The sequence below is a fragment of the Lagenorhynchus albirostris genome, chromosome 3 (assembly GCF_949774975.1).
Source record: "Lagenorhynchus albirostris chromosome 3, mLagAlb1.1, whole genome shotgun sequence".
Taxonomy (NCBI): domain Eukaryota; kingdom Metazoa; phylum Chordata; class Mammalia; order Artiodactyla; family Delphinidae; genus Lagenorhynchus; species Lagenorhynchus albirostris.
Window position 1 is genome coordinate 122,380,057 of NC_083097.1, and position 25,945 is coordinate 122,406,001.

Below are 25,945 nucleotides of genomic sequence, written 5' to 3' on the forward strand. Positions count from 1 at the left end.
AAATATGTTTTTCCTCTTACCCCTCCCCATACTTTGGATTCACCTCTTTTTTTCATTTCTTCCCACCCAGTGTACTTGAAGGGAATGTTTTTTTCTTTTTATATAATGGATTAGAGGAATTATATGGTAGTTTTATGGTTTCTGGAAAAGTATAGAAGCTATGAATTTTGGTGAATCAAGGAGGATATTTCATACTACTGATTTGTTTTCAGACTTGGTTTCTATAGCATACATATGGCTTTCATATCTGTGTATTATAGGACACGTGAGAAAAAAAGAGACGATGGCAAGTGGAGAGACTATGACCGGTACTATGAGCGGACTGAAATGTACCGTGAGAAGTATGACTGGAGAAGAGGCAGGAGTAAGAGCCGGAGTAAGAGCCGAGGCCTGAGTCGAAGTCGGAGTCGAAGCCGGGGGCGCAGCAAAGACCGGGATCCCAATAGGAATGTTGGTGGGTCCATGAGCCTTCCCCAAAAAACTCCGTAGTTGCTTATCTTCCTATATCACAAGGGTGCCAGAGTGTCCCTTAAAAGTAACTGTACCTTTAATATGTTTGAACAATGTAAAATCTGGAATTATCTCAAAAAACTTGATTTTTGTTAAAGACAAGGCTCTAGTCTCAGGTTGGAGTTAAAGGAGTTTGACTAAAAAGAGCTATCCATAAGTGCATCATCGTATGTGAGTAGACTTAAGTCATGTTGTATAATTGAAACAAATGTCCTTTAGTCAACAAAGCTGTTACTGGAGGAAGAGGGTTGCCTGCTCCCCTACCCCCACCCCCGACTGAAAATAATTGATTTGCTTTAAGGTTGATTAGAGTATTTAAAATTAAAAAGAAAGAAATTTAAGTAGATTACTGGGATCCCAACCACTGATCTCCCAGGATAGCAGTTTGGAAGTCAATTCTTTTTTTTTTTTTTTTTTTTTTTGCGGTCCGTGGGCCTCTCACTGTTGTGGCCTCTCCCGTTGCGGAGCACAGACTCCGGACGCACAGCCTCAGCGGCCATGGCTCACGGGCCCAGCCGCTCTGCGGCACGTGGGATCCTCCCGGACTGGGGCACGAACCCACGTCCCCTGCATCAGCAGGCGGACTCTCAACCACTGCAACACCAGGGAGGCCCTGGAAGTCAGTTCTTGGATAGCATTCTTATTAAATATCAGTAGAGAAGCAGGTCTTTCTTCATTTTGTATTGATGTTGATGTTATAAAAGATGATTTTATACAAGTTACTGGTCAAAATATGTCACACTGTTGATGTTCCTGGTTTTAAGATATATTAATAATGAGAGCACTTTGAAATATGGACAGCTCAGTAAGTTTACTTCAGTATTCTCATCTTTCTTTTTCTGTGAGAAAATAAATGTAGTTTAAGAACATAGATGTCTGATCTTACTTGTTTCTTGTTTTTATTTTGTCTCTGAAGCAGAACATAGGGAAAGATCAAAGTTTAAGAGTGAGAGGAATGACTTGGAGAGTTCCTACGTGTCTGTGTCTGCACCACCTCCGAACTCTTCTGAGCAGTATTCCTCTGGGGCACAGTCTATTCCCAGCACTGTTACTGTGATCGCACCTGCGCACCACTCTGAAAACACAACGGAGAGTTGGTCTAATTACTATAATAATCATAGCTCTTCCAATTCTTTTGGTCGAAACCCTCCACCAAAGAGGCGATGCAGAGATTATGATGGTAAAAGTTCTCTTCTATATTGTACCCCAAAGTACTAGTAAAGCAAATGTTGCTAGTAGTGCATACCTTTTCATTACAGTCTGGATTTTATTAAAAGGGGTGAATGAGGAGGAGAATCTCTTTTGGCATATGCTTCTTGTTGGGTGTAATAGTTTGGCTCTTGTTAACAGAATGTTTAAATTTTACCCTTTAGTTTGTTTTTTGTTGTTCTTGTTACTTCAAACACTATAAGTATACCACAAACTTTGGTAGACACTAGGAATTTTAATTTTTTTGTGTGGTGTTTGTCCCTGGGAATTTGTTAATAAGCATGTATAACCTACTTACAATTTTAACTTGCTAACTTTCCATTTGAATGAATGGATCAGGCTGTGTGTGTGCGTGCATTTATTTTAATTTTTTATTATGGAAATATTTAAATATTTACAGAAGTTGACAGAATAATATAATTAACCCTAGTGTATCCATGATCTCGCGTTAACTCATGGGCAATCTTGTTTTTGTGTATACTTCCACCACTTCTCCCTGGCCTGTATTATTTGAAGCAAATAACAGACATCATAACATTTTTTCTCTAAATATAGAATGTATATATTTTTACATTTTATTTATTTTTAAGTAGGGAATAGAATCACATGATTCAAGCATTAAATCGCTGTCACCCTGGTCTTCCAGCCACAAAGATCTCCTTCCCAAGGACAGTTGAATGCTGTCAATTTCTTGTGTCTTTCCAAACATAGTCTTTGCATGTGTACATAAACAAAAACATATATTTCCCCCACTTTCTTTTTTTACATAAATTCTAGTATACTCTATACTATTCATACTTCATTCATACTATTCATAATGTTTTTTTCACTTAGCAGTATTTTCTGGAGTCATCCTGTGTTAATATATAAAGAGCTTCCTCAGTATTTTTTACACTTCTTAGTATTCTGTATGTACAAAAATGTGTTTAAACCTGTTTCTTTTTGATGGCACTTTTGAGGTGTTACAAATATTTTGCTGTTACAAACAATGCTGCAGTGAATAACCTGGTACATAATGCTCAGTTGAATACTTTAAAGTTTCAATTCCTAGATGTAGCAAGAATGGTTGCTTTAGAATAATAGCATGAAAGTAGATAGTTGAAAGTAGATCATCTAATTCAAGTTCCTTATCCCTCCCCACCTTCGTTAAATTGTTATTTAAAATATCTGAATTTTTATTACGAAAACTCAATAGCGAATGTGTTAATCTAATAGTGGTTGGTAGCCTGTTTTTGATCCAGTTATTTGCTATCTCAACAAAGTGTAGTCTCACAGTATAGAAAGTAGAGAGTACACCTGCCCCTACCTCAGGGATATGCGATGGTTAACAGAGTAACACTCAGAAGGCTTTAGACTCCCTGGAGAAAAAACACCTCATAAATGAGATTGGTGGGTGTTTCAGGGACTTGTTTGTTTTCTAAACTCTGGGTAGATCATAATAAGATTTATCTTCTTACAGAAAGAGGATTTTGTGTACTTGGTGACCTTTGTCAGTTTGATCATGGAAATGATCCCCTGGTTGTTGATGAAGTTGCTTTGCCAAGCATGATTCCTTTCCCTCCGCCTCCTCCTGGGCTTCCTCCTCCACCACCTCCTGGAATGTTAATGCCTCCGATGCCAGGCCCAGGCCCAGGCCCAGGTCCAGGTCCTGGCCCAGGCCCAGGCCCAGGTCCTGGCCACAGTATGAGACTTCCTGTTCCTCAAGGACATGGCCAGCCTCCGCCTTCTGTTGTGCTTCCCATACCAAGTAAGTATATGTTGAATATTTCTTTAGTGGAGAATTATATTTAGAAGAATCCATACCTTTTACCTAACTTGACACTAGATTTTAAGTTTTTGAAAAATAAATTATTAATAGAATTTGGAATATATTCCCATAATTAAGATGTTTTTCTTTTTTTTCTATCCAGTGTTACATTGCATTATTTGTAGTACCTCCAAGTGTAAATTTTATCAATAGTGGTCTAATCTATATTGACCTGGAGTCAGAATCTTGCTAATTGATAGCATCTTAAGAAAGCCAGTGTTTTGAAGAGGTCAGAAAAAAAAGAACATGCCAGTAGTTCAGTGAAATTTCCGTCTTTAAAGAAAATCTCTGCAAGAGTATTGAAATAATCTTTAAAACATTTTATTATGGAAATTTTCTTTTTTTCTTCCAGTTTTATTGATATATAATTGATGTACAGTACTGTTTAAGTTTAAGGTATTCAGCATAATGATTTGACTTGTATACATCATGAAGTGATTATCACAATAAGTTTAGTGACCATCCATCATCTCATATAGGTACAAAATTAAAGAAATAGGAAAAAAATTATTTTTCTTATGGTGAGAACTTTTAGGATTTACTCTGTTAACAACTTTCATATATAACATACAGCAGCATTAATTATATTTATCATGTTGTACATTGCATCTCTAGTACTTATTTATCTTATCATTGGAAGTTTGTGTCTTTTGACTGCCTTCGTCCCATTCCTTTTCCCCTCTATGGAAATTTTTGGATATACACAGATGTAGAATAATAATATACTATGTACCATCATCCAACTTAAGTGGTTATCAATATTCAGCTGTTTTTGTCTCATTTATTCCTCCCCCTCCCTACACACAATTTTTTTGCTTATTTTTTCTTTTTGCTGAAGTAAATTTCGGATGTCATAGCATTTCACCAGTATGTACTTCAGTATGAATCTCTTCAATGATAAGGACTTCAAAAAAAAAAATCAATATGCTGTTACCACATCCACCAAAATTAAGAGTAAGAAATGTTTAAAAATGATCATTTAAAAAAACTTAACTGGGGCTTCCCTGGTGGCACAGTGGTTGAGAGTCCGCCTGCCGATGCAGGGGACATGGGTTCGTGCCCCGGTCCAGGAAGATCCCACATGCTGTGGAGCGGCTGGGCCTGTGAGCCATGGCTGCTGAGCCTGCGCGTCCGCAAAAAAAAAAAAAAACAACTTACTTAACAGTTGCTGGTTTAGCAGAAACAGAAATAAGACTAAATTTTTTAAATGTAACTGAAAAAATTCTGGGGCAGTCAGTTTACATGTGTACAAAGGCATAAGGAAATATCTACCCAAAGACATTTAATATTTTAAGAGTTAGCAAATTATTTTTAAAAATGGTTGCCATTTAATTTATTTAAGTTGTACTTTTTCAATTTTGGGGTTTTTTAATCTTAATTTTTTTAAATTATTGCAAACTCACGAGAAGTTGCAAAAATAGTTTAACATGATTCCATGTACCCATCACATAGCTTTCCTGCAGTAATATTCTTTATAGAACACGTTTCATTAAAGTTGATAACGATTCGGAGACATTTAATGCATAGATTGGTCAATAGCAATATGGTTATTTTAACAGTGTTTGTTAGTATTTAATATTGTCACATGAATGGTATAATTATGAAGCTCAAGGTGAGATTTTATTTCCCAGATTAAAAGCCATCTTTGATGTATAGGAATTCTCACAATAAAAGATCTTAACCTCATTTTGGGAACATATCTGTTTAAAAGTTAAATCTAAGAATGTCATTTCCCCCCAACATTTTGCTATGAAAAATTTCAAGGAAACAAATAGCATCTAGGTTCTACAATTAACTAAAAATGTGATCTCTCCATGTTTAGTTTTCATGCCATTTCACGGTATGTTGTAACATCAGTACACTTAAACATGTTTATCATTAACTTGAGAGTTCTGTAGAACTCTCTCACCGCAGAAAGTTTGTTCAGGTCCCTTGGTAGCCATTTTCTACTGCCCCTCCAGATGCAACCAGTTCTGCCATTTTTCCACCCTAGATTAGTTTCGTCCGTTACAGAACTAAAATGTCATTTAAATTAATTATGTACCCAGTGCTTAACCCTGCACATATCAAATTCCTTAATTCTGTTCTAAGCCAAAGTAGGTATTTTAAGTGTGAATATCCAAATTAATACTTGGTGTAGTGAGTATTTTTATTAGCTGGGAAACATTAATGCTCTACCTTTCACTTTTGGTTGTCTGTAGGACCACCTATAACGCAGTCAAGCTTGATAAACAACCGTGATCAGCCTGGGACAAGTGCAGTGCCCAATCTTGCACCAGTGGGAGCAAGACTACCTCCTCCCTTACCCCAGAACCTCCTTTATACAGTGTCAGAACGTAAGTATACATTTGATTTAAAATTGCTAGGGTATAGAAAAGCCAAGTTTTCTCAGAACAGTCTTACACTTAAAAAAAAATACAATTAATTTCTGTTTTTATGGACTGTGCTATATAAAAATTATATGTGTGTTTAAAGGGCAGTTTAGTGTGTGGTTATGATATATAACTGTATTTTAATTTTGTGTGATAATGGGAGAGAAGGGCAAGGCCTTCTGTATTGGAGAAGTCTACTCTGCTGTAGAGTAGCAACATTCCTCCACTAAAGGAATTTTATTTTGAAGCTTCTGTTCAAAAATTGTTCCTCTGATTGAATTTCCAAAACATAAGGCTTATCTCCTAAGAGTATACAAAAGGTCCGATAAAATACACCTAATTATTTAACTTTTAATGCTGAAGTGAAGATAGCATCATTTAAACTGTAATATTTAGTGGTTAGGCTGTTTTGTAACATTTATGTTTAACTGTAATAATATGTTTTTCTTGGATCCTAATTCTCTTTTATTTCTTAAGTGTTTTTTTTTGTTGTTGGTGTTGTTGACTAAGGCTTAAAAAAATTTTTCTTCAAAAACATAAAAATAAGGTAGTTGGTGGTTTAAAATGTCAGACTGTGAGATTTTCTTTACAGAGCTAGGTAACTTTATAGATAAATTCATCTTTTTTTGTAACTGTGTTTATCATAAACATTTCTTCATCTCTGTCATGACCTGGAGAGGCAACTTAGAAAAGTAATTAAGCCCAGGTTCAAATTCTGCTTCCATCACTTGTGTCATTGTGACCTTAGGCAAGTTACTTAACCTCTTTGTATCCTAATTTCCTCTTTTGTAGAATAGAAATAATAATAACATTACTCACCTCATTAAGGTTGTTTTGGGGAAGAAATGGATTAATACCTATAAAGCATCTGGAATAGTATCTGGCACCTAGCAAGTTACACGTAAGGAATAGTTATTATAATTTTGTAGTTATCATTGTCTCCATAAATTTCAGCCTCTCTGAAATCAAACCTGTTATCTTCCCTTAAGTCTCTACTACCTCCACAATGCTTGTCTTTCTTTGTTAATGGAAATAACACCCACCTTATCACCTAGAATTGAAACCCTGACATGACTGACTCATTGCTTTGCTTTTTTATATCTAGTTAATCGAAAAATTGTTCCTCTTTTTCTTTGAAGCATCCCTTTCTGTCTCTTCCTGCTGTGGCTTCTGCCCTCATCCACGCTTGAATCACTTCACATTTCGGATTATTGCTACAATCTTCTTGAGTCCATTACGTTTCACCCCCATCTTGCCCCCATGTCACACCACATAATGCTGCTAAGCTAGTCTGCCTAAGAAAACCAGCCATGACAGTTCCTTATGAGAACTCTTCAGTGGCCATTATTTCCTCCTAAACCATAGATGAACCCCTTTCTATGGCTTCTCTTTCTATAATCTATTCCTCACTTCTTGGTAGTCTCTTTTCACTATTCCCCCATGTGTATTTTCTGTGGTCAGGCCAATTATAACCCTGTCTGTGCCCCTGTCATGACTCAACTTTGTTTTCCTGTCTTCATTCTTAGTAATGTACTCCCTCTCCTGTTTTTGCAAGACCCAGATCTTCTAAGTATATGGGGAACATTACTGCTCTGTTCTGAACTCCTACAGTACCAAAAAGCATTTATTACGTAATGACATATAATTGTACGTAGGCCTACTATTTGATTTCTTTTCATTTATGTAAATCTTATGTTCAGCTGTGCTTCTTCAGAACGGAAACCACATCTGATAGTTAAGTAATTGTCCATACTGTTTCACTTTTAGTATCTCACCGTCTTCTAATTACTATAGTGTCTTGTTGCAGTGCGTATTTGTTTTACTGCTTCTCTCATTTTTTTTAATTACGGGAAATTTTATAAAAATAAAGAAGGTAGTATAATAAACTGCCACATTCCCATCACCCAGCTTCAACATGTTTCATGTTGATCAGTCTTGTTTTATCTATTCCCCCCTGAATCAGCTCTTAACATTACTTCTTAATGCCTTTTATTTATCTGAGAGTCTTTTGCAGATGACACATTTTCATATTGTTAAATTTAACATTGTGACTCACAATAAAAATTCCATTTTGTTTTTAATTTCTAAAAGATCTGGCGATTACCATTTATTTTAATATTGTTAAATTTAACATTGTGACTCACTCTATAAAAGTTCCCTTTTTTTTTTTTCCCAGCATGAGATTTTTATTTTCTATTTCAGATAAGTTATGGGGAAATGTATATCAAATTTTGTGCCCTGAAGTACAGCTTTTTTTTTCTTTTTAAATTTTTATTGGAGTATAGTTGATTTACAGTGTTGTGTTAGTTTAGGTGTACAGCAAAGTGAATCAGTTATACATATACATACATCTACTCTCTTTTTGTTTTTTAGATGTTGGGGGTAGGAGTTTATTAATTTATTTTTGCTGTGTTGGGTCTTCGTTTCTGTGCGAGGGCTTTCTCTAGTTGTGGCAAGCGGGGGCCACTCTTCATGGCGGTGCGCAGGCCTCTCACTATCACGGCCTCTCTTGTCGTGGAGCACAGGCTCCAGACTCGCAGGCTCAGTAGTTGTGGCTCACGGGCCTAGTTGCTCCGCGGCATGTGGGATCTTCCCAGACCAGGGCTCGAACCCGTGTCCCCTGCATTAGCAGGCAGATTCTCAACCACTGTGCCACCAGGGAAGCCCCATCTACTCTCTTTTAGATTCTTTTCCCATATAGGTCATTACAGAGTATTGGGTAGAGTTCCCTGTGCTGTACAGTAGGTCCTTATTAGTCATCTGTTTTATATATAGTACTGTGTATATGTCAATTCCAATCTCCCAATTCATCCCTCCCCACCCCTCACCCCTTTCCCCCCTGGTAACCACAGGTTTGTTTTCTACATCTGTGAGTCTGTTTCTGTTTTGTAAATACGTTCATTTGTACCATTTTTTTAGATTCCACATATAAGTGATATATGATATTTGTCTCTTTCATCTGACTTCATTCAGTATGACAAAAATTCCATTTTGATTTTAATGAAAAAATATCTGGCAGTTACCATTTATTTCAATGACTTAGCCTGATATTAATTCAGCAAATATTTTTTGAGTGCCTACTATGTGCCAGGCATTGTGCTACACCCTAGGGAGCCAAGATGAACAAAATGTCTGACTTCATGTTTGAAGATGATTTTTCTGTTATTTCTTAAAAGCCAGACTATTTTTGGTATATCAGTAAAGTCCTTTTAGAACTGAAGTTTCAAGTTTCTGTTTTTCAGAGGCTGATAACATTTCTAAGAAAATTTGGGGGACCAGTACAGTTAGCAGCTTCTTATTTTGCTGTGTTAAGGACTGCATATGAAGACATCTAATATTTCGATTTTAAAAATACATTTTTATACCAAATAACTCAGAATAAATGACAGTCCTTTTAAATTTGGCTTTATGAAATATCACATTTTTTTCCCATTTTTGTTTCAGACCAGTAAAGGGCAATAGCTTCCTATTGGCATTTGTGAATTAGTGCTTTAGAAGATAGTCTTATATGCTGTGTCATTGTTTATAAAGAGACTTAGTTGGTGGGCAACTGAACATTTTGAAACTTATAGAATATTCAATATTGGGAAGTTTAAAACTCTACTATGCAAACTGCTTTCTTCCTTTCTTAAAAGTTAAAATGTGATTCCAAAATTTAGAGAGAAATTTGAAAACCTAGGAGATGGTTTCTGATAATCTAAACATAAAAAATTTTTTTTGGTGAGTGTAGTTTGTTACTTATAAATTTTTTGTATCTTTCTATTCAGTTGATTTTAAAACATCTTTTTTTTGTTAATTACCTTTGAGACAGATAAGTTGAATTCTTCAAATTGTTCAGGTTTACTTTTAAGCTATACTTTATAATTTCAAGAAAATTAGAACTTGCTTCAGTTCAAATGAAGTGAAAAAGCTATATGTCTGTTTGCAATGTAATAGGGAACTTAAGCTATTCTTAAAGTTTTACAAGTTGGGAAAGTTTAAGTTACAGATTTTTTTGGTCATTGAAACTATCATTAAAATTCACAGCATAGAAAATGTGTGTAAGTGAAGAACAGCATATCAAATGGTATTTAGTTGTGAAAATTATGTCAATAGGGACCCAAATAAACATAGAAAAATGAAATCTGGATTTTTGGAGGTAAGAATAGGAGTCTACTGAATGCTAGGTACTGGGAATATACAGATGAATAAGAAATGATTTTTCTCCTAAGAAGCTAAAAATCTGTTAGTGGGAAAGAAATATGTTAAAAATTACAAACCCACAAAAATCAATCACAGTGTATTTTGCTGTTAAAACTAAATGAACAGAGTGCCTCAGAAATACAGGTAACAAAGGAACTAATTCTGCCCAAAATAAAACCTTCATCTAGTCTGTAATTATCACTCATTTTTTAAGAGGTCAGTTGAATGTTAAAAGAAGAAAAAGAATTACCTCACTGGAAAACTGGGTAGGATACATGGGGCTCCTGGTAATGCTATTTAAAACTTAATGTCAGAAATGGTTATAATTTAGAAAAAGCTCTGAAATTTGGTTTTTTTGGAGTTAAGATGTCCGAAATACTCTGAAAGGGACTTAAATAATGAAACGTAGTTGGAATTGTATGGAAAAACACCTATTAAAATCAACTCTTTCCTTTGAAGTACTTAAACATTTTACCCAAATTTGAAGTCACCAATTCAGTGTACAGTTTTGGGGTTTTGGGTTTTGTGGGTTCCCCCTTCCCCCTGCACAGGACAGGACTATTTTAAAGTATACTCCCTTTTCTGCCTTAAATTTGACCTGTTTATTCTGCTTCTTTGAAGAAGTAGGAGTAGAAATATTTTGTAACTGCTAGGCTCGTTGTACTGGGTATGTGAAAGAGTGATAGTAAAATATAACATCCTAGATTTTATTTATTTATTTATTTATTTATTTATTTATTTGCGGTACACGGGCCTCTCACTGTTGTGGCCTCTCCCGTTGCGGAGCACAGTCTCTGGACACGCAGGCCCAGCAGCCATGGCTCACAGGCCCAGCCGCTCTGCGGCATGTGGGATCCTCCCGGACCGGGGCACGAACCCATGTCCCCTGCATCGGCAGGCGGACTCTCAACCACTGCGCCACCAGGAAGCCCAACCAATTTGATTTTTAAAAACTTTTTATTATGGAAAATTTCAAATACAAGAGGAGAGCAAATAGTGTAGTTAATTGTCATTATTCATTTAGTGACTTCAACATGTATCAACACATGGTTAATCTTGCTTTATCTGTAACTCACTCCTGACTTGATTATTTTAGAACAAGTCCCAAACATAACATTTAATCTGTAAAATCTTCATTATATACCTCTAAAAGATAAGGGATAAACACACATGCACACAATTACTATACTTTAATCACAATCCCAAGATATTTATAACAGGTATTATTGTCAAATATCCAACCAGTGTTCATTATTCCCAGTTGTATCATAGATGTTCCTTTATAGCTGGTTCATTTGAAGCTGGATCCAAATAAGGTTACATATTACATTTAGTTAATATGTTTTTAAGTCTTTATTTGTTTATTTTATTTTTTTAAAGTCTTTAAATCTGTAACAGTTTCTCCAACCTCTTTTTTTTCTCCTTGACATTTATTTGTTGAAGGAACAGATCATTTGTCCTGAAGAATTTTTCCACAATCTGGACTTGGCACATTGCATCCCCTGGTGTTATTTAACACATTCCTCTATCCTCTGTATTTCCTGTAAATTAGAGGTTTAGATCTAGAGACTTAATTAGGGTCATGTTTGCTCCCCCCCCCCATTTTGAATGAATATTTTATTGATGGGGTTTTGTACTTCCTACTGCAGTATATCATGATGTACATAATACCAAGTTGTCTCCTTTCTGTGTTACAAATATTGATCACTGTGTACAGGTGTTTTCATCCTGATGCATCCGTTTAAAAAGTTGCACGTGGTTATTTGTGATCCCTGCCTAGATCTCTTGTTGCATTGGGGTTATAAAAGTGTGATACTCTAATTCTATTATTTCTTCTACATTTATTGGCTGGCATTCTACAAAGTGAAACTTGGGAGTTAACCATTTCTTTAACCTGAAATTCACTTTTTACAGGAAAGACAGGATAAATGCTTGTGTCCTTTCATTTATCACTTTTCAGAAAATGAGTTTGTTTCCTAATATCTTCCAGAGGTACCACTGTATTTTTTTTAAGTATCATAAAGAACTCATGGATTTCTAATGTTTGGTATGTTTCACCCCATTATGGCCCTTTTTGATGTTCAAATTGTCTAGTTTTTGACCATGGGGAGCCTCTTCATGTTGGTTCTGCAGATTGCTTTGTTTCGTTTTTGACATGCTAGTGTTTGGTAGCCATCTTGCTTTTGGAGGGACAGGGTATACTAAGGTGTACCAGGCCCATCTTAGAAGTTTTCTAACCAGTCCTAGAATCAGCCTTTTATCTGAGGAACTGTTTCTTTTTGAAATACTATTTAGAGACCTGAATAGATGTTGTTAAAGAAAATCAGGGCTCATTTGAATAAACAGCCATCTTTCTGAAGTGTCTGAATGCATGTTCTTTGTCACTCGTTTTAAAAAGACATTGTACAAAGTAGCCTTTTAGTTTCTAATTTACTTTGAGACAGTTATTAATTAAATACACATGGTACATTGAGTGCTGTATCATAAATTTAAACTAGTCATATGGACTGAGATTGTACTTCCCATTTTTCTCTTTAGCTCACTACTGCGTTCTGCAAGGAATTCTCTGCAGTAGGTCATGCTTAAAACTATTTTCAGATCATTGAGGATATGTTAAATTGTTTTTGCAATGTAATGATTGATCCTTTTTTCAGTTTTGAAAGGATTGGTGCTAAGCCCCCAGTTATGTGGTCTGCTTATACAGTATGATGTGTCACCTCCTCTGCTCCGTATATAGGAAGAGAAGGGTAGTAAAGTTTAGCACATCTGTTTCTTCTCTGCATTTACTGTGAAATCAAGTGGTGCTTTGTGACTTGTCTTATTAAGGTGTATTAATAGTCTTCTGGATTGTTCACTTTATAAGGACATTTCATCAGGTATAAAAAAATTCTAAATTCACTTTGTTTTGTGTCACATAGTGAATGTCTGTCTGACTTTAGATATAAAATATTGAGTAAATCTTAAAAATAGGTCTCATACGAGGTAGTCAGTGAAAAAGATACTATTAAATAACCAACCAAAGGGGGGTTTTGCTCCTTGATACCTTGTCTTTTTTAATCTTGTTCTACAGAATTTGGCTTCATTGTTTCTGACATTTCTTGCATCCATAAATATAGATTCTAAATGTGCTTTCTTTCCAAAAGTGGTCCTTAATATCTGAGGTAATTTCATGTGTACAGTGGCTAGTCTGTTCACCTGGGATTTTTTCCTTTTTTTCTTTCTCTATGTTTGTTATCCACCTGCTAGTAGGATAACGAATTTTCACTGTCTTGTTTAATTTTTTCTTTTGAATATTTCTTATTCTCTGAGGGTATGCTTGTGGTGGGCTTCTTTTTTTTAAGTTCCTTTATTATTTTTCTTTTTTCTGCTCTCAGATAGGGAGTATAGTTTGTGCATACCTGAAATTATGAGTTTGGGGAGGAGTGTTTTTATTTTTTTTAAATGGGTATGACAGCTTTGATAACCACATGTCTCATTGGATACAAAACTCTACATGAAAAATAGCTCAAGGTTCCGTTGTCTAATAACTTGATATGGTTGATTGTTCAGTTTTGGGTAAATCAGCACGTAATTATTCCATTTAAGATTATAAAAAATGGTCGTTTTGCAGTCACACTATCTAATTCTTACTCTTTGTACCTCAATGCATCCTAACCAGTTGCATGTCTATTTCTTGAGTTAGAAAGTATCTTAGTAACATCTTTCTTGAGTACAGTTCCCATTGGTATACTTTCTCTGTTCTTGGCTCAAGTCTCAGGAAGTAGATCATTGCTTACGAGAAGCTTGTGACTCTCAATCCCAGCTGCCCTCCTATTCTTTCCTCTGTAGGACAGCCCATGTACTCTCGTGAACATGGTGCTGCTGCATCTGAGCGACTTCAGTTGGGGACACCGCCTCCTCTGTTGGCAGCTCGTTTGGTGCCACCTCGAAACCTCATGGGATCCTCCATTGGGTACCATACCTCAGTCTCCAGCCCCACCCCTCTGGTCCCAGGTAAGCTTTGCTACAGATGGCCATCCACCTCTGATCTTTTGTACCATAAACTGGCCAACCTAAGAGGTGATCTGGTATCCTGATCTGCTCTCACAGATTCCCATTAAAACTCCTAGGTAGTTTTATTTTCTGTTTCTCTGCTTCTTTGGTTTGTGCCGAGTGGCTCCTAGATGATTAGGTCTCCTGTGTGTCTGTCATCTCTGGTGTCCTTTGTATTTACTTTCCATGCCTCTGTAACTAAGGTCATGCTAGTTCCTTGAACTAGTTTCTAATCCGATAGATAGGAAGAGAGTATCTACTTGAATGGTTTCTAATCAGTTACATGTTATAAGAAAACTAGGTTAATTTTTCTTTAAAAGAAAACAAAAACATCTGGTTTCTTCCTGATCATAGATGAAAATGTCTTTTTCCCATCTGTCCCTTGTTGTATGGAATGGCTGTGTATAATGTGATTTCTTGAAAACTCTTCCCTCCTATTGACATGTACATTTTGAAGATCTATGGAGTGCTTTGAGGGTGTCTCATGAGGTTTTTAACATTTCTCACTTTACGTTTAGATCTCAGTTCATCATGATTAACTAAAGGACTTTCAAGTTTCTTAGGGTTCTGTGTATTCCCAGGAATTATCAGATCGAGGCTATTTGATTATGTAACTTCTTTAAAACTTTCTGCAGCCTTAGCGTAGATTTTTCTGTCAAGAGTACCAAGTGGTAGCTGAAAACTTTTAAATCATAATTTGCTGATCTTATACTCTGAATTATAGAACTAATTGGCTAGTAATAAAGATCTGAATGTACCTTATCTTGTAGCTGAAACCTAATACGAGCAACAAAGGAGGTTTTTCCACTAAGAAAAAAAGATGCAAGGATTTATATTGATAAATCACAACTGTGAGAATCGGCATCTTCACTCCATCTTAACCTTCTTTCATTTTATGTACGATGAAAAGGATATTTTGGAGATAAACACATTCAGAATTTTTTTTAAACACTAACAAAATATTTATTTAGCATAAGAATTTTAAAAATTAAATTTTTAGGGACTTCCCTGGCAGTCCAGTGGTTAAGACTCCGTGCTTCCACTGCAGGGGGCGTGAGTTCCATCCCTGGTTGGGGAACTAGGATCCCACATGCCACGCACAGTGTGGCCAAAAAAATAAATTTTTAGTTGGAGAGAAAACACAGAGAACATGATAAAAGTGGCACTGATGAAGCGAGTGGTAGTAAAATAATGATTACATTTATAAACATAAAATGTATCTTATTTAGCTGTTTGAAATCAAACATTTGAGATATATTTTACATATGAAATTGGCTCTTTTCTCTCCAGTTTAAAGTGCACATAACCAGGCACTTCCCTGGTGGTCCAGTGGTTAAGACTCTGTGCTTCCAATGCAGGGGGCGTGGGTTTGATCCCTGGTTGGGGAACCAGGATCCCACATACTGCGCAGCGCGGCCAAAAAAAGAAAAGCAGATAACCAAATTAATAGATTGGTTTTTTCCCCCAATTAAAAGAACACCGAGAAATTAGGTGAGACGTGATAACAGAGGAAACCCAGCCAGTCATTTGTATATGGCGTTCATGTATGTGAAAATTTCTCTTAAAAATGTGCATTTAAGTTTGCATTAGGTGATTAATATAGAGGACAAAAATGGCTAGGTAAACGAATCCAGAAATATATCAGTAATTCAGAATGGATTTACATGTCTGTGTTTTGTGACTGGAACATTTTTGTTTCTTTGACTTCCAATAGGTTTATCTATATACTATAATTCAAAGAGAGAAATATATATGGGTTGATATATTTGTTGAAGAAAATTCATTTTTCTGGTTATTTTATAATAGGAAATTATTTAACTACTGTTATTTGTTTCATGTTTTGTTGTTTTGTTTTCCCTCAGATACCTATGAACCAGATGGTTATAATCCAGAAGCTCCTAGTATTACCAGTTCTGGTAGATCTCAGTATAGGCAGTTTTTTTCAAGAACACAGACACAGCGCCCAAACCTGATTGGCCTAACCTCTGGAGATATGGATGCAAATCCAAGAGGTAAGAATGCAGTTAACTTTTTCTCATGCTAAATGTCATTTGGGCATAGTATTTCTGACCTCACTAAGGTCTAAAAATACTTTCAACAGTCTCTCTTTGAAGGGTGCTGTGTAATGATCTCAAATGCTTTTGAATATCTCCAGATTTTACTTTAAAGCCATAAATAAAATAAAAATATTCTGCTTATATTTATTTTTAAATAAAAATAATACTAGTGTTAATTAATTGCTCTTTTTGTAGGACTTTAGGCTATTTTAGGCACTATGCTAGATGTTAGATATAGAAAAACGACATGATCCCTCACCCTCAAAGAACTAATCATTTAATGGCCTACTTTGTGTTTTAAGAGCTGTGCTTCACAGTAGTAACATTGAGAATTTTAAACACTATGATAAAATTATCTTTTGACTATTATTTATGATTAAAACCATATGTTAGGACCTTTATAAAGCATAGCCACAAATCTTAAAAGATTAAATGCAAGCATTGCCTTTAATATGGGTTGATACCATCCTTTCACCTCCGCTCAAAACAAAGTTTGGTTAAAGCGTTTGATGAGATTCCAGTTTCTTACTTCTTATTATAGTTAGATTTCCAGTATTTAATTTCAGTTTGAGTGACTGGCCATGTGCCATCCTGAGGATATTTTCCTGATTTAATTATATGGTGGACAATTTTCCTTTTCTTACCTTCTTTCTTATCCTGATTTTATTAACTCTTCTTTACTGCCATTTATGACATTATTGCTACTACCAGTTAACAGTTTTGTGTCAAGATTAAACTAAATCCTTTTTAATGTATTATTATCTCTAATATTCCTTACCAACAACTTAAATGAGGTACTATTTTTATTCTCTTTTTCATATATAGACACTGAGGCGAAGAGGGGTTAAAGAACTTGCCCATTATTAATTCTTTTCTGTTCTATTCTATTCTATACATCAGCGGTCTCCAGCCTTTTTGGCACCAGGGACAGTTTTCGTGGAAGACAATTCTTCCACAGACGGATGGTGCAGCGGGTGGTGGTGGGGATAGTTCAGGCGGTAACACGAGCGATGGGGAAGCTTGCTAGCCCGCCGCTCACCTCCTGCTGTGTGGACCGCTACTGGTCTTTGGCCTGGGGTTTGGAGACCCCTGCTATACATGACAGAACTAGCATTTGGACCCAGGTTTATCTAATTCCAAAGAATATGCTCTTACTTTCTGTGCTGTAATGCATATATTGTTACCAAATTACCTGAAATTAGTGGGAAGTTCGTATTTTCAGCCCCACAGTGATTATTCTTTGCTGCTGATTTTACTTTTGGTGGAGTCGCTAAAGTTATGGAGAATACTCAGAATATAACGTGCAGTTTTGGGTTGGTATTTGCTTTTTGGTTCAACACACCTCTTTCCACTGACAGGTAACCTATCGTAAGGTCAGCGTCGTATAGTATTTTAGTCTTAACTGTTGTGAATGGAATGTGTTAATTTATAACATTGGCTTTGAATTTTCCTTTCAATGTTTAGGTTTGAATAATCTTAAACCTACAAAAAAATCAAAAGTGCAATAAACACCTTAATACTTTCACTTAGGTTCACCAGTTGTTAACATTTTGTCAGCTTTGGGCATGAATGCTCACTTGTGTGCACTCTTCTCTCTGTCTTCCTCCCCTTCCTCCCCTCTCCCTTCACATTGTTTTCTTGAATCACTTGAAAGTAAATTTTGGAGATTGTGACACTTTAAGATCCTTTAGTTTACATCTGAGAATAAGACACAGTACTATATACGTGCAATATCATTGCCACACATAAAAGAAAATCATAATTCCATAGTAGTATCCTATCCATGTGAACTTCTTGTTGAATCCTATAAGGAGACAAATATTTCACTCCATTTGTGGCCTAATAAGTTTGATCACTTGCTGTAATTGTTAGAGCTCTCCATTGTAAAGTTTGTGGAGTGGTACTTTGGCATCAGATAAATATCTTATTCTCCAACACCCTTTCACTGATTTTTTTTTTCCTTCCATTTATGATCCTTGCCTGAATCAGTCATTACATCAGAGTTGGCTAGGAGTTTTTAAACGCGCATATTGTATTTTTGAAAAAGGAGGCAATTGATAATTTATTTTTGCTGTTAAACATTTCTGAAAAGGAAATGGTAGTAGCCAGGTGCTATTCACAGTGATTTTTAGCTTTTGGACTAAATAATTTTAATCATTTGAAATTCCCCAAATACAGCGCATGGTCAGTAATGTTAATTTTTGTTTTCTACAGCTGCTAACATTGTCATCCAGACTGAACCACCAGTTCCTGTTTCAATTAATAGCAACATAACCAGAGTGGTTCTTGAACCAGATAGCCGGAAAAGAGCTATGAGTGGTTTGGAAGGGCCACTGGCAAAGAAACCTTGGCTGGGAAAGTAAGATAATTTGCTAATTAGTAACATCTAATTGATGTTTCTGGTTTTTTGTTTGCAGTAGTAAATTTGTAAAATTAAGAGTTGTCATTAATCATTCATTTTCAATCTGTGTGCCTTAAAGCTAAGGTTCCCAAAGGCATCATTAGTATGTCTTAAACATTGAAAAGTTAACAGAATATTGATAATAGATATTAGTAATTTGTACTAATTTCTAGGCCTAACCCAGTATTAGAATTATTGAGACATCAGTCTTCTTTCTTTCTCTCTACCTGTTTGATTCCCATGTAATAAGGATAATGTGAAAATTACCTAGTCATTTCTGAAGAATGTTAAGTGCTTACAAAGGATACTTGAATAAATATAAACTTACATTCTTTGCTGATTATCTCTTGCCTAGGCATAATGTAGGAGAATTAACCAAGATCTGTTAATATTCCTTTCAGGCAAGGGAATAACAATCAGAGTAAACCAGGATTCTTGAGAAAGAATCAGTATACAAACACCAAATTAGAAGTCAAGAAAATCCCTCAGGAATTGAACAACATTACCAAGCTCAATGAACATTTCAGCAAATTTGGAACTATTGTTAATATCCAGGTAGGTGTAGCTATGTTGGTGACAAAATCCATGTATATAATGTATCTTCAAAAATATTCCTATCAGCTTACCTTGCTTAAACAAGCCAGTGATTAGTCTGATCATCTCTGCTATGTGTTTTAAATTCCACTGTGTATCTGTATGCCCAACTTTATGACGGAGTTGTTGTGCTGAATTTGTCCTCTGAATTCATTTGGTTCTTTTCTGCAACCTCTTCCTGAAAGACAGTGGGCCAGTTATTGTATTTTTGTTCATACTTGTATCTCTGGACAGATGACTTTTTTACCTGCTTTAGTGTTCTAACTAAGTAGGTAAGATTTTTGGTAACTTCTAAGATTGTAATTTTGTTTACTGACTGGCTTTTATTTTGTGAAATATTAATTGGTTAAGGATGGTTCTAATCTTGAGAATTGTAGGCACTGTAACATATAATCTAACATCAAATAAACTGAAGCTTTTATATTTTGCTGTGTGTTTGTTAGATATTTGAATTTATCAATTTGTGGTTGGGGTTACGCTGTAATTGAGGGTACTAGAAGGTCTGTTAAAGTTGGGATTTCAGTCAGTTACCCCTGACACGCAGTGTTGCCATCAAACCAAAATACGATTTATGTATCTCTCACTACCTTTTTCCTCTTAAATTTTTCCTAGGTCATTATTCTTTATGGCATTTAGAAAAATTAGGAAGCTTTTAATGTAAATGAGTATGAGTCTGCTTGGGTTGCCATAACAAATACCATAGACTGGGTGGCTTAAACAACAAAAATTTATTTGTGGGGAATCCAAGATCAGAATACTAGCCAATTTGGTTCCTGGTAAGGACTCTCTGGCTTGGAGACGGCCATCTTCTTGCTGTGTGCTCACATGATGGAAGGAGAGGGAAGGGAAGAGACAGAGAGAGCTCTTCCTGTAAGGTCACCAGTCCTGTCTGATTAGGGCCGCACCCCTTTGATCTCATTTAACCTTATTTACCTCCTAAAAACCCTGTCTCCAAATACTGTCACATTGGGGGTCAGGGCTTCACCGTATGAATTTGGGGAGGACATAACTCATTCCATAGCAGTAGGCCATAATTTATATAAGCACTATTCTCTATTTGGGGGAATTTATGTTGTTCTTACTATTTTTTATAAAAACAATGCTATTGTGAACCTCCTTTTGTATAAACCTTTTATTTTTTTATGATGCATTGCTGAATTAAAGGGAATTTTAAAACTTTTTATTTGAACTGCCAAATTGTTCTCCAAAAGGGTTGTGCCAGTTGATGCTCCCTAACACAATGTGTGAACCTCATCAAAACTCTAATATGGATCCATTAAAAATTTTTAGACCAGTTTCATAAGTGAAAAATTGTACTTGCTTTAATTTGCTTTGTTTTTATTCCTAGGTAGACTCTAATGTATATAGACCATTTGCAGCACTTTTGGATTTACCTGCCCACTGTCTTTGCCCATTTTTTATGAAGGCATTTATAATAATGCTTTTCCAAGCCTTTGCCTGTCATATATATGAAAATTACTTTTTCGTTTTGTCACTCATTTTGTTTGTGGCAGGTTTGGACTGACAGTGGTTTAAAATTTTATTTGGTCAAATTCGCTGTTTGTCTTTATGGGTTCTGCCTTTATAGGTGTGCATAAAAAGGCTTTCCAAAGCCTCAGATTATACAGATATTCACCTTTTTTCCCTGGGTTTTTTTGTAAAATGTTTTCTCTCTCTGGAGTTTATTTGGACGTGTAAGATACCAGGGAGGAACCTAACAACTTTTCCCCAAGTGGTTATATAACATCACTAGGATTATTTATTAAATAATCCAATATTCTTTCATATATAATGTTGAAATACACATGTTATCTTTTAAGGGATAGCTAACTTTATTTACATAGGATTCACAATGGATTTCAGCAGGCTGTTTTCTACTTTTGAATTTTTTATCAATAATTTATCAATATTTGCTTAACTACAATCATTAATTTATGTGTGTTGTTGTTGCTGTTGTTTTTTCTTATAGGTTGCCTTTAAGGGAGATCCAGAAGCAGCCCTCATCCAGTATCTTACCAATGAAGAGGCCAGAAAAGCCATTTCCAGCACTGAAGCAGTTCTAAACAACCGGTTCATTCGAGTCCTGTGGCACAGGGAAAATAATGAGCAGCCAGCACTACAGTCGCCAACACAGCTGCTCCTGCAACAGCAGCAAACACTTAGTCACCTGTCACAGCAGCACCATCACCTGCCACAGCACCTTCATCAGCAGCAAGTGCTGGTGGCCCAGTCTCCTCCCTCAACGGTACATGGGGGTATTCAGAAGGTAATCTACTGGTTCACAGGGAATTAAAGGTCCTTTAATCCCATCCTCTAGATCATTGTTTCTCAATTTGTGGTCCTGGGGTCTTCTATATCAGAGCCATTCAGTTTGATTTGTAGACCGGCAGCATCTGATCTCCTAGGAGCTTATTAGACATGCAGTTTCTAAGGCTTCACCTCAACTTACTGAATTAGAATCACTATGGGTGGGGCCCAGTAATCCGTTTTAACAGACTTTCCAGGTGATTCTTATGTACCTTGAAGGTTGAGAAGTGCTGTGTTGCATCAAAATCACTTATCTGGGTGCACATTCCTGGGTCTTACCTTCTCAGATCTAGAGTCAGTCTCTAGATATTGGACCGTAAATCTGCATATTTAAGAAATACCTTTAGTGATTCTTCTCAACACTAAAGTACGATAGCCATCCATGACCGAACAACTTTGAATCTAGAACAGCTTCTTTGTTTTGTGTTAGAATCAGACACTCTTTTTTTTTTTTTTTTTTTTTTGGCGGTACGCGGGCCTGTCACTGATGTGGCCTCTCCCGTTGCGGAGCACAGGCTCCGGTGTATATCCACCTCTTCACTTAAAAAAATCAAACCTTACAGATGATTGAAGCACCCTTCCTTCGCATTTCCGTATCTTCCTCCCCAGGGTAATTACTGTCCTAAATTTGTATCATTCCTAGGCATTTAAAAAAACTTCCACCATAAATATGTTTATTTTGTATATGCAGATGATGAACAAACCACAGACATCGGGTGCATATGTTCTTAACAAAGTTCCTGTGAAACATCGTCTTGGACATGCAAGTGGTAACCAGGGTGATGCAGCACACTTGTTGAATCAGTCAGGTGGTGCTGGAGATGATTGCCAGGTATATATTTCTGTGGACCTTTAAATATATTTAGAGTTGTTCAGTGACACAAAGAAATTAACAAATTGATTAGCACCCAGATTTATAATGTCTTATTTCCTCAATCAAGATAATTGTGAGAGCTAACCTAAATGTGGCCGGTAAACTTCCCTAATTTCCATGATTGAGCCAGAAATTTGCTAGTTAAATTTTCTTTTCCTATTGAAAGCTAAATAGGAATTTGAAATTTTTAGCCATTTATTAATAGATGTCTATTAATCCATTCCTTTCATAATGTTTCTTCTTTAATATAATTAAGAACATCATGAAGGGGATTCAGTCATAGTCAATTCGAAAGTCAGATTTTTATTTTTATTTTTTTTGCGGTACGTGGGCCTCTCACCGTTGCGGCCCCTCCCGTTGTGGAGCACAGGCTCCGGACGTGCAGGCTCAGCGGCCATGGCTCACGGGCCTAGCAGCTCTGCGGCATGTGGGATCTTCCCGGACCGGGGCATGAACCCGTGTCCCCTGCATCGGCAGGCGGACTCTCAACCACTGCGCCACCAGGGAAGCCCCAAAAGTCAGATTTTGAAATATGTTTTTAAGTAGTTTCCTTTCCTTTTGGGAATATATCTATATGATGACTGTCCAGATTGGTGATTTTTTTTTTTCCAAGAGAGCTAGGAAAACTGAAAAAGAACAGGTGGGGTTAGCCCTCCTAGACATTAAAAAATAATGTGAAGTCAGTATAACTCAAACAATTTGATACTGGCACATGAAGAGACAGACCAGTGGAATAGAATCGAAGACTGAGATTATAGACTCACTCACAAATAGGAATTTATCATATGCTAACACATTATCTCAGTTCAGCGGGGAAAGTATGGACTCTTTGGTAAATGGTATTGGGATAACTGGATAGCCTGATAGAAAAAAAAAATTAGATCCATTTTTAAAATTACATAGTAAACCAGGATAATGTCCACAAGGACCTGAAATTTATATGCTGATGGTAATGCTAAATGGTACAGCCTCCGTGAAAGGAAATTTGGCAGCATCTAGCAAAATTATGTATGTATTTACTCTAAACCAATAATCCTCCTCTAAGAATCTGTGCCAAAAATATACTAGTCAAACTATAGAAAGACATATGAGAAAGGTTAGGGAATGTAGACTCTCTTCAATAGCAAAAGACTGGAAACAATCCAGTGTCCATCAGTAGGGGACTGGTTACTTAAAATGTAGTACATGCATACAATAGCATATGTGTAACTTTGCAAAGGAATGACGAATATCTTTATGTGTACCATGAGGTGATCATCAGGATACATTAAGTAAAAAAAGCAAAATGGGACAAAAAATGTAGAGTTGGCCACTGTTTATTTAAGAAAGTTGGGGCAATGAATACGTATACTTGCTTATGATAGAAAAAAACAAAAAAAGGAACCCATATAATTTAAGTCTTGGTGGTTACGGCAAGGATAGAAGAAACTAGACAACTTTAAAAACCTCCAAAACATTTCTTAATTCTGTCCACCAAAAAGGTCTAGAAACAGTGACCCAGCCTGATGGTAATGAACCTTGACATGCCCCTTCCCCCAGCTCCAAAAAGAACCAGGGATCCTTGAAGAAATGGCTGTTCCCAGATCTGGGGGTGACAGTGTTCCAGATGTCAAACCAGAAAGTGAGGAATTTGTCGAAGATTACTAGCATCCTATCAAAGAATGAAAAAATGTCATAAAGGCTCTAGAACTGCGCACAATTTAAAGGAAATTCAGAGGACAGAGGGACGTGTTAAAGGATACCATAGAATCCTGTAGTGAATACTGCAGGATGAATGACCTGGTTTCTTCCAGAAGTGATTTGCAAAGAAAAGAAAGATACAGAGAGGGAAACGGAATTAAAGGAGACTTTAAAGAGATATAACCAATTGCATTTATATGGACCTTAGTAGGTCCTAATTTAAATGTGAAAAGAATGTTTAGAAAATTATAATAGAATCTGGAAATGTGACTATTTAATGATATTAAAGAATTGTTATACCTTTTAAGTGTGACAACGGTATTGTAGTTTTACTTAAAAAAGAAAGGAGTCCTTATCTTTTAGAGATACAACTGAATTATTTACAGATAAAATAATGTGTGTGTTATGATGATGTAGTTGGGGGTTTAAATAAAACAAGGTTATTTTATATAAAATAATGTAAATTGATGGTTGTTTCTGCTTGCTGATGGATACGTCAGGTTTTTTATATATAATTTTGTACTTTGGTTTGTTTCAAAAATTCGATACTAGGGCTTCCCTGGTGGTGCAGTGGTTGAGAGTCCGCCTGCCAATGCAGGGGACACGGGTTCGTGCCCCGGTCCGGGAAGATCCCACATGCCGCCGAGCGGCTGGGCCCGTGAGCCATGGCCACTGAGCCTGCGCGTCCAGAGCCTGTGCTTCGCAACGGGAGAGGCCACAGCAGTGAGAGGCCCGCGTACCGCAAAAAAAAAAAAAAAAAAATTCGATACTAAAAGATAGAAAAACAAAAGCAATCTCAGACTTTGAAGTCACACAGCCCTTACTGACTTGACCTGCCTCTTACTAGCTGTGTTAAATAACTGGCGAGCATTGGTTTCCTTTTCAATAAACTCAGTTGCTATGGGGATTAAAAAATTTCATATTGGTAAAGCATAAAAGAGAAGTGCTTATTCGCACATAATAAGTGCTCAGTAACTTGTAGGTAGTGCCATTTTTATTTTGATAAATAGTAATAACAGCATGAACATCATCTCTGCAGGTTCCTACAGTACTTGAGAGAGTTTCCTGTGTATTTAAAGTAGCTTAAGTTTTAGGACAATTAAGTATTGTATGATTGAGATAAGTTTTGTATTTGTATATATTGCGTGATTGAATTTTCCATGAATTTCTTAGTATTATATCCTGTGTCCCTTATATCATATATTCAAAGTTAATTTAAAAATAAATTATAAATTTATTTATTTATTATAAATTATAAATTGTTTAAAAATAAATTTCTGAAAAAAAAAATAAATTTCTGTTCAGAAAGGAATCTAAATACCAAAACAAGCACAGTAAAGATGGTCACCATTTTACTTGCAAAGTTAGATCTGTGAGCTAACTACTTATGGTTGGTTGTAAACTCATAACATTTGATTAAATATAGTATTAAGATTATGACTGCAAAGTACCTTAATTCTTAGGAGGGTTTGCAGTTAGAACATGCATTCTTATTTGGCATTGTGGAAAAGAGCTTAATGACATTACCCTCCCAAAGACCTCCAGGAACACACCTGTAGTTGAACAACTCTTATTCAGTGAGGGAGTATACACAGTGAAACCATGGAACATCTCATTTAGAGGGTGTTAGCAAGGACTTATGTTAGGATTGGCAGTGTTAGGTGATTTGTTGGAGGGTTAAAGGAAACAGGAGTAATTCTATGATCAGATTTCCTAGTAGTTTACCTAGAAGGAGGGAAGACTAGAATTATGCTAAAGCTGTAATTGGTAAAGAAGCTGTAGTCACTCATATTAGCCAGGGTAGAGAGATGTTTAGTCATTTTTATGGTTTGGATAGTATTCATGGTTTGTGTGTGTGTTCAGTCGTGATAATGGAGTGATCTTGTTTTTGCCTTGATCCACCATGGGCACAAGAGTGAC

The 25,945-nt window shown here is 36.1% G+C and overlaps 1 protein-coding gene across 7 annotated transcripts in view; it reads left to right on the plus strand.

The window, feature by feature from the left end:
• The window catches only part of RBM27 (RNA binding motif protein 27), an 82,082-nt gene that overhangs the window by 21,975 nt on the left and 34,162 nt on the right, over nt 1–25,945 (plus strand). For 3 of the 7 annotated variants that reach the window (XR_009539616.1, XM_060143903.1, XM_060143908.1), the window contains exons 5-14: nt 261–454; nt 1,427–1,690; nt 3,179–3,466; nt 5,728–5,862; nt 13,909–14,073; nt 15,975–16,124; nt 18,384–18,528; nt 18,972–19,125; nt 21,134–21,430; nt 22,163–22,303. Coding sequence is in view for 6 of the 7 variants with exons in the window: in XM_060143903.1 (XP_059999886.1) it covers nt 261–454; nt 1,427–1,690; nt 3,179–3,466; nt 5,728–5,862; nt 13,909–14,073; nt 15,975–16,124; nt 18,384–18,528; nt 18,972–19,125; nt 21,134–21,430; nt 22,163–22,303 (1,933 nt within the window). In the remaining variant the exon portion in view is untranslated. The remainder of the gene's footprint in view (nt 1–260; nt 455–1,426; nt 1,691–3,178; nt 3,467–5,727; nt 5,863–13,908; nt 14,074–15,974; nt 16,125–18,383; nt 18,529–18,971; nt 19,126–21,133; nt 21,431–22,162; nt 22,304–25,945) is intronic. The other 4 variants (XM_060143905.1, XM_060143904.1, XM_060143906.1 and 1 more) reach the window with 4 other exon arrangements.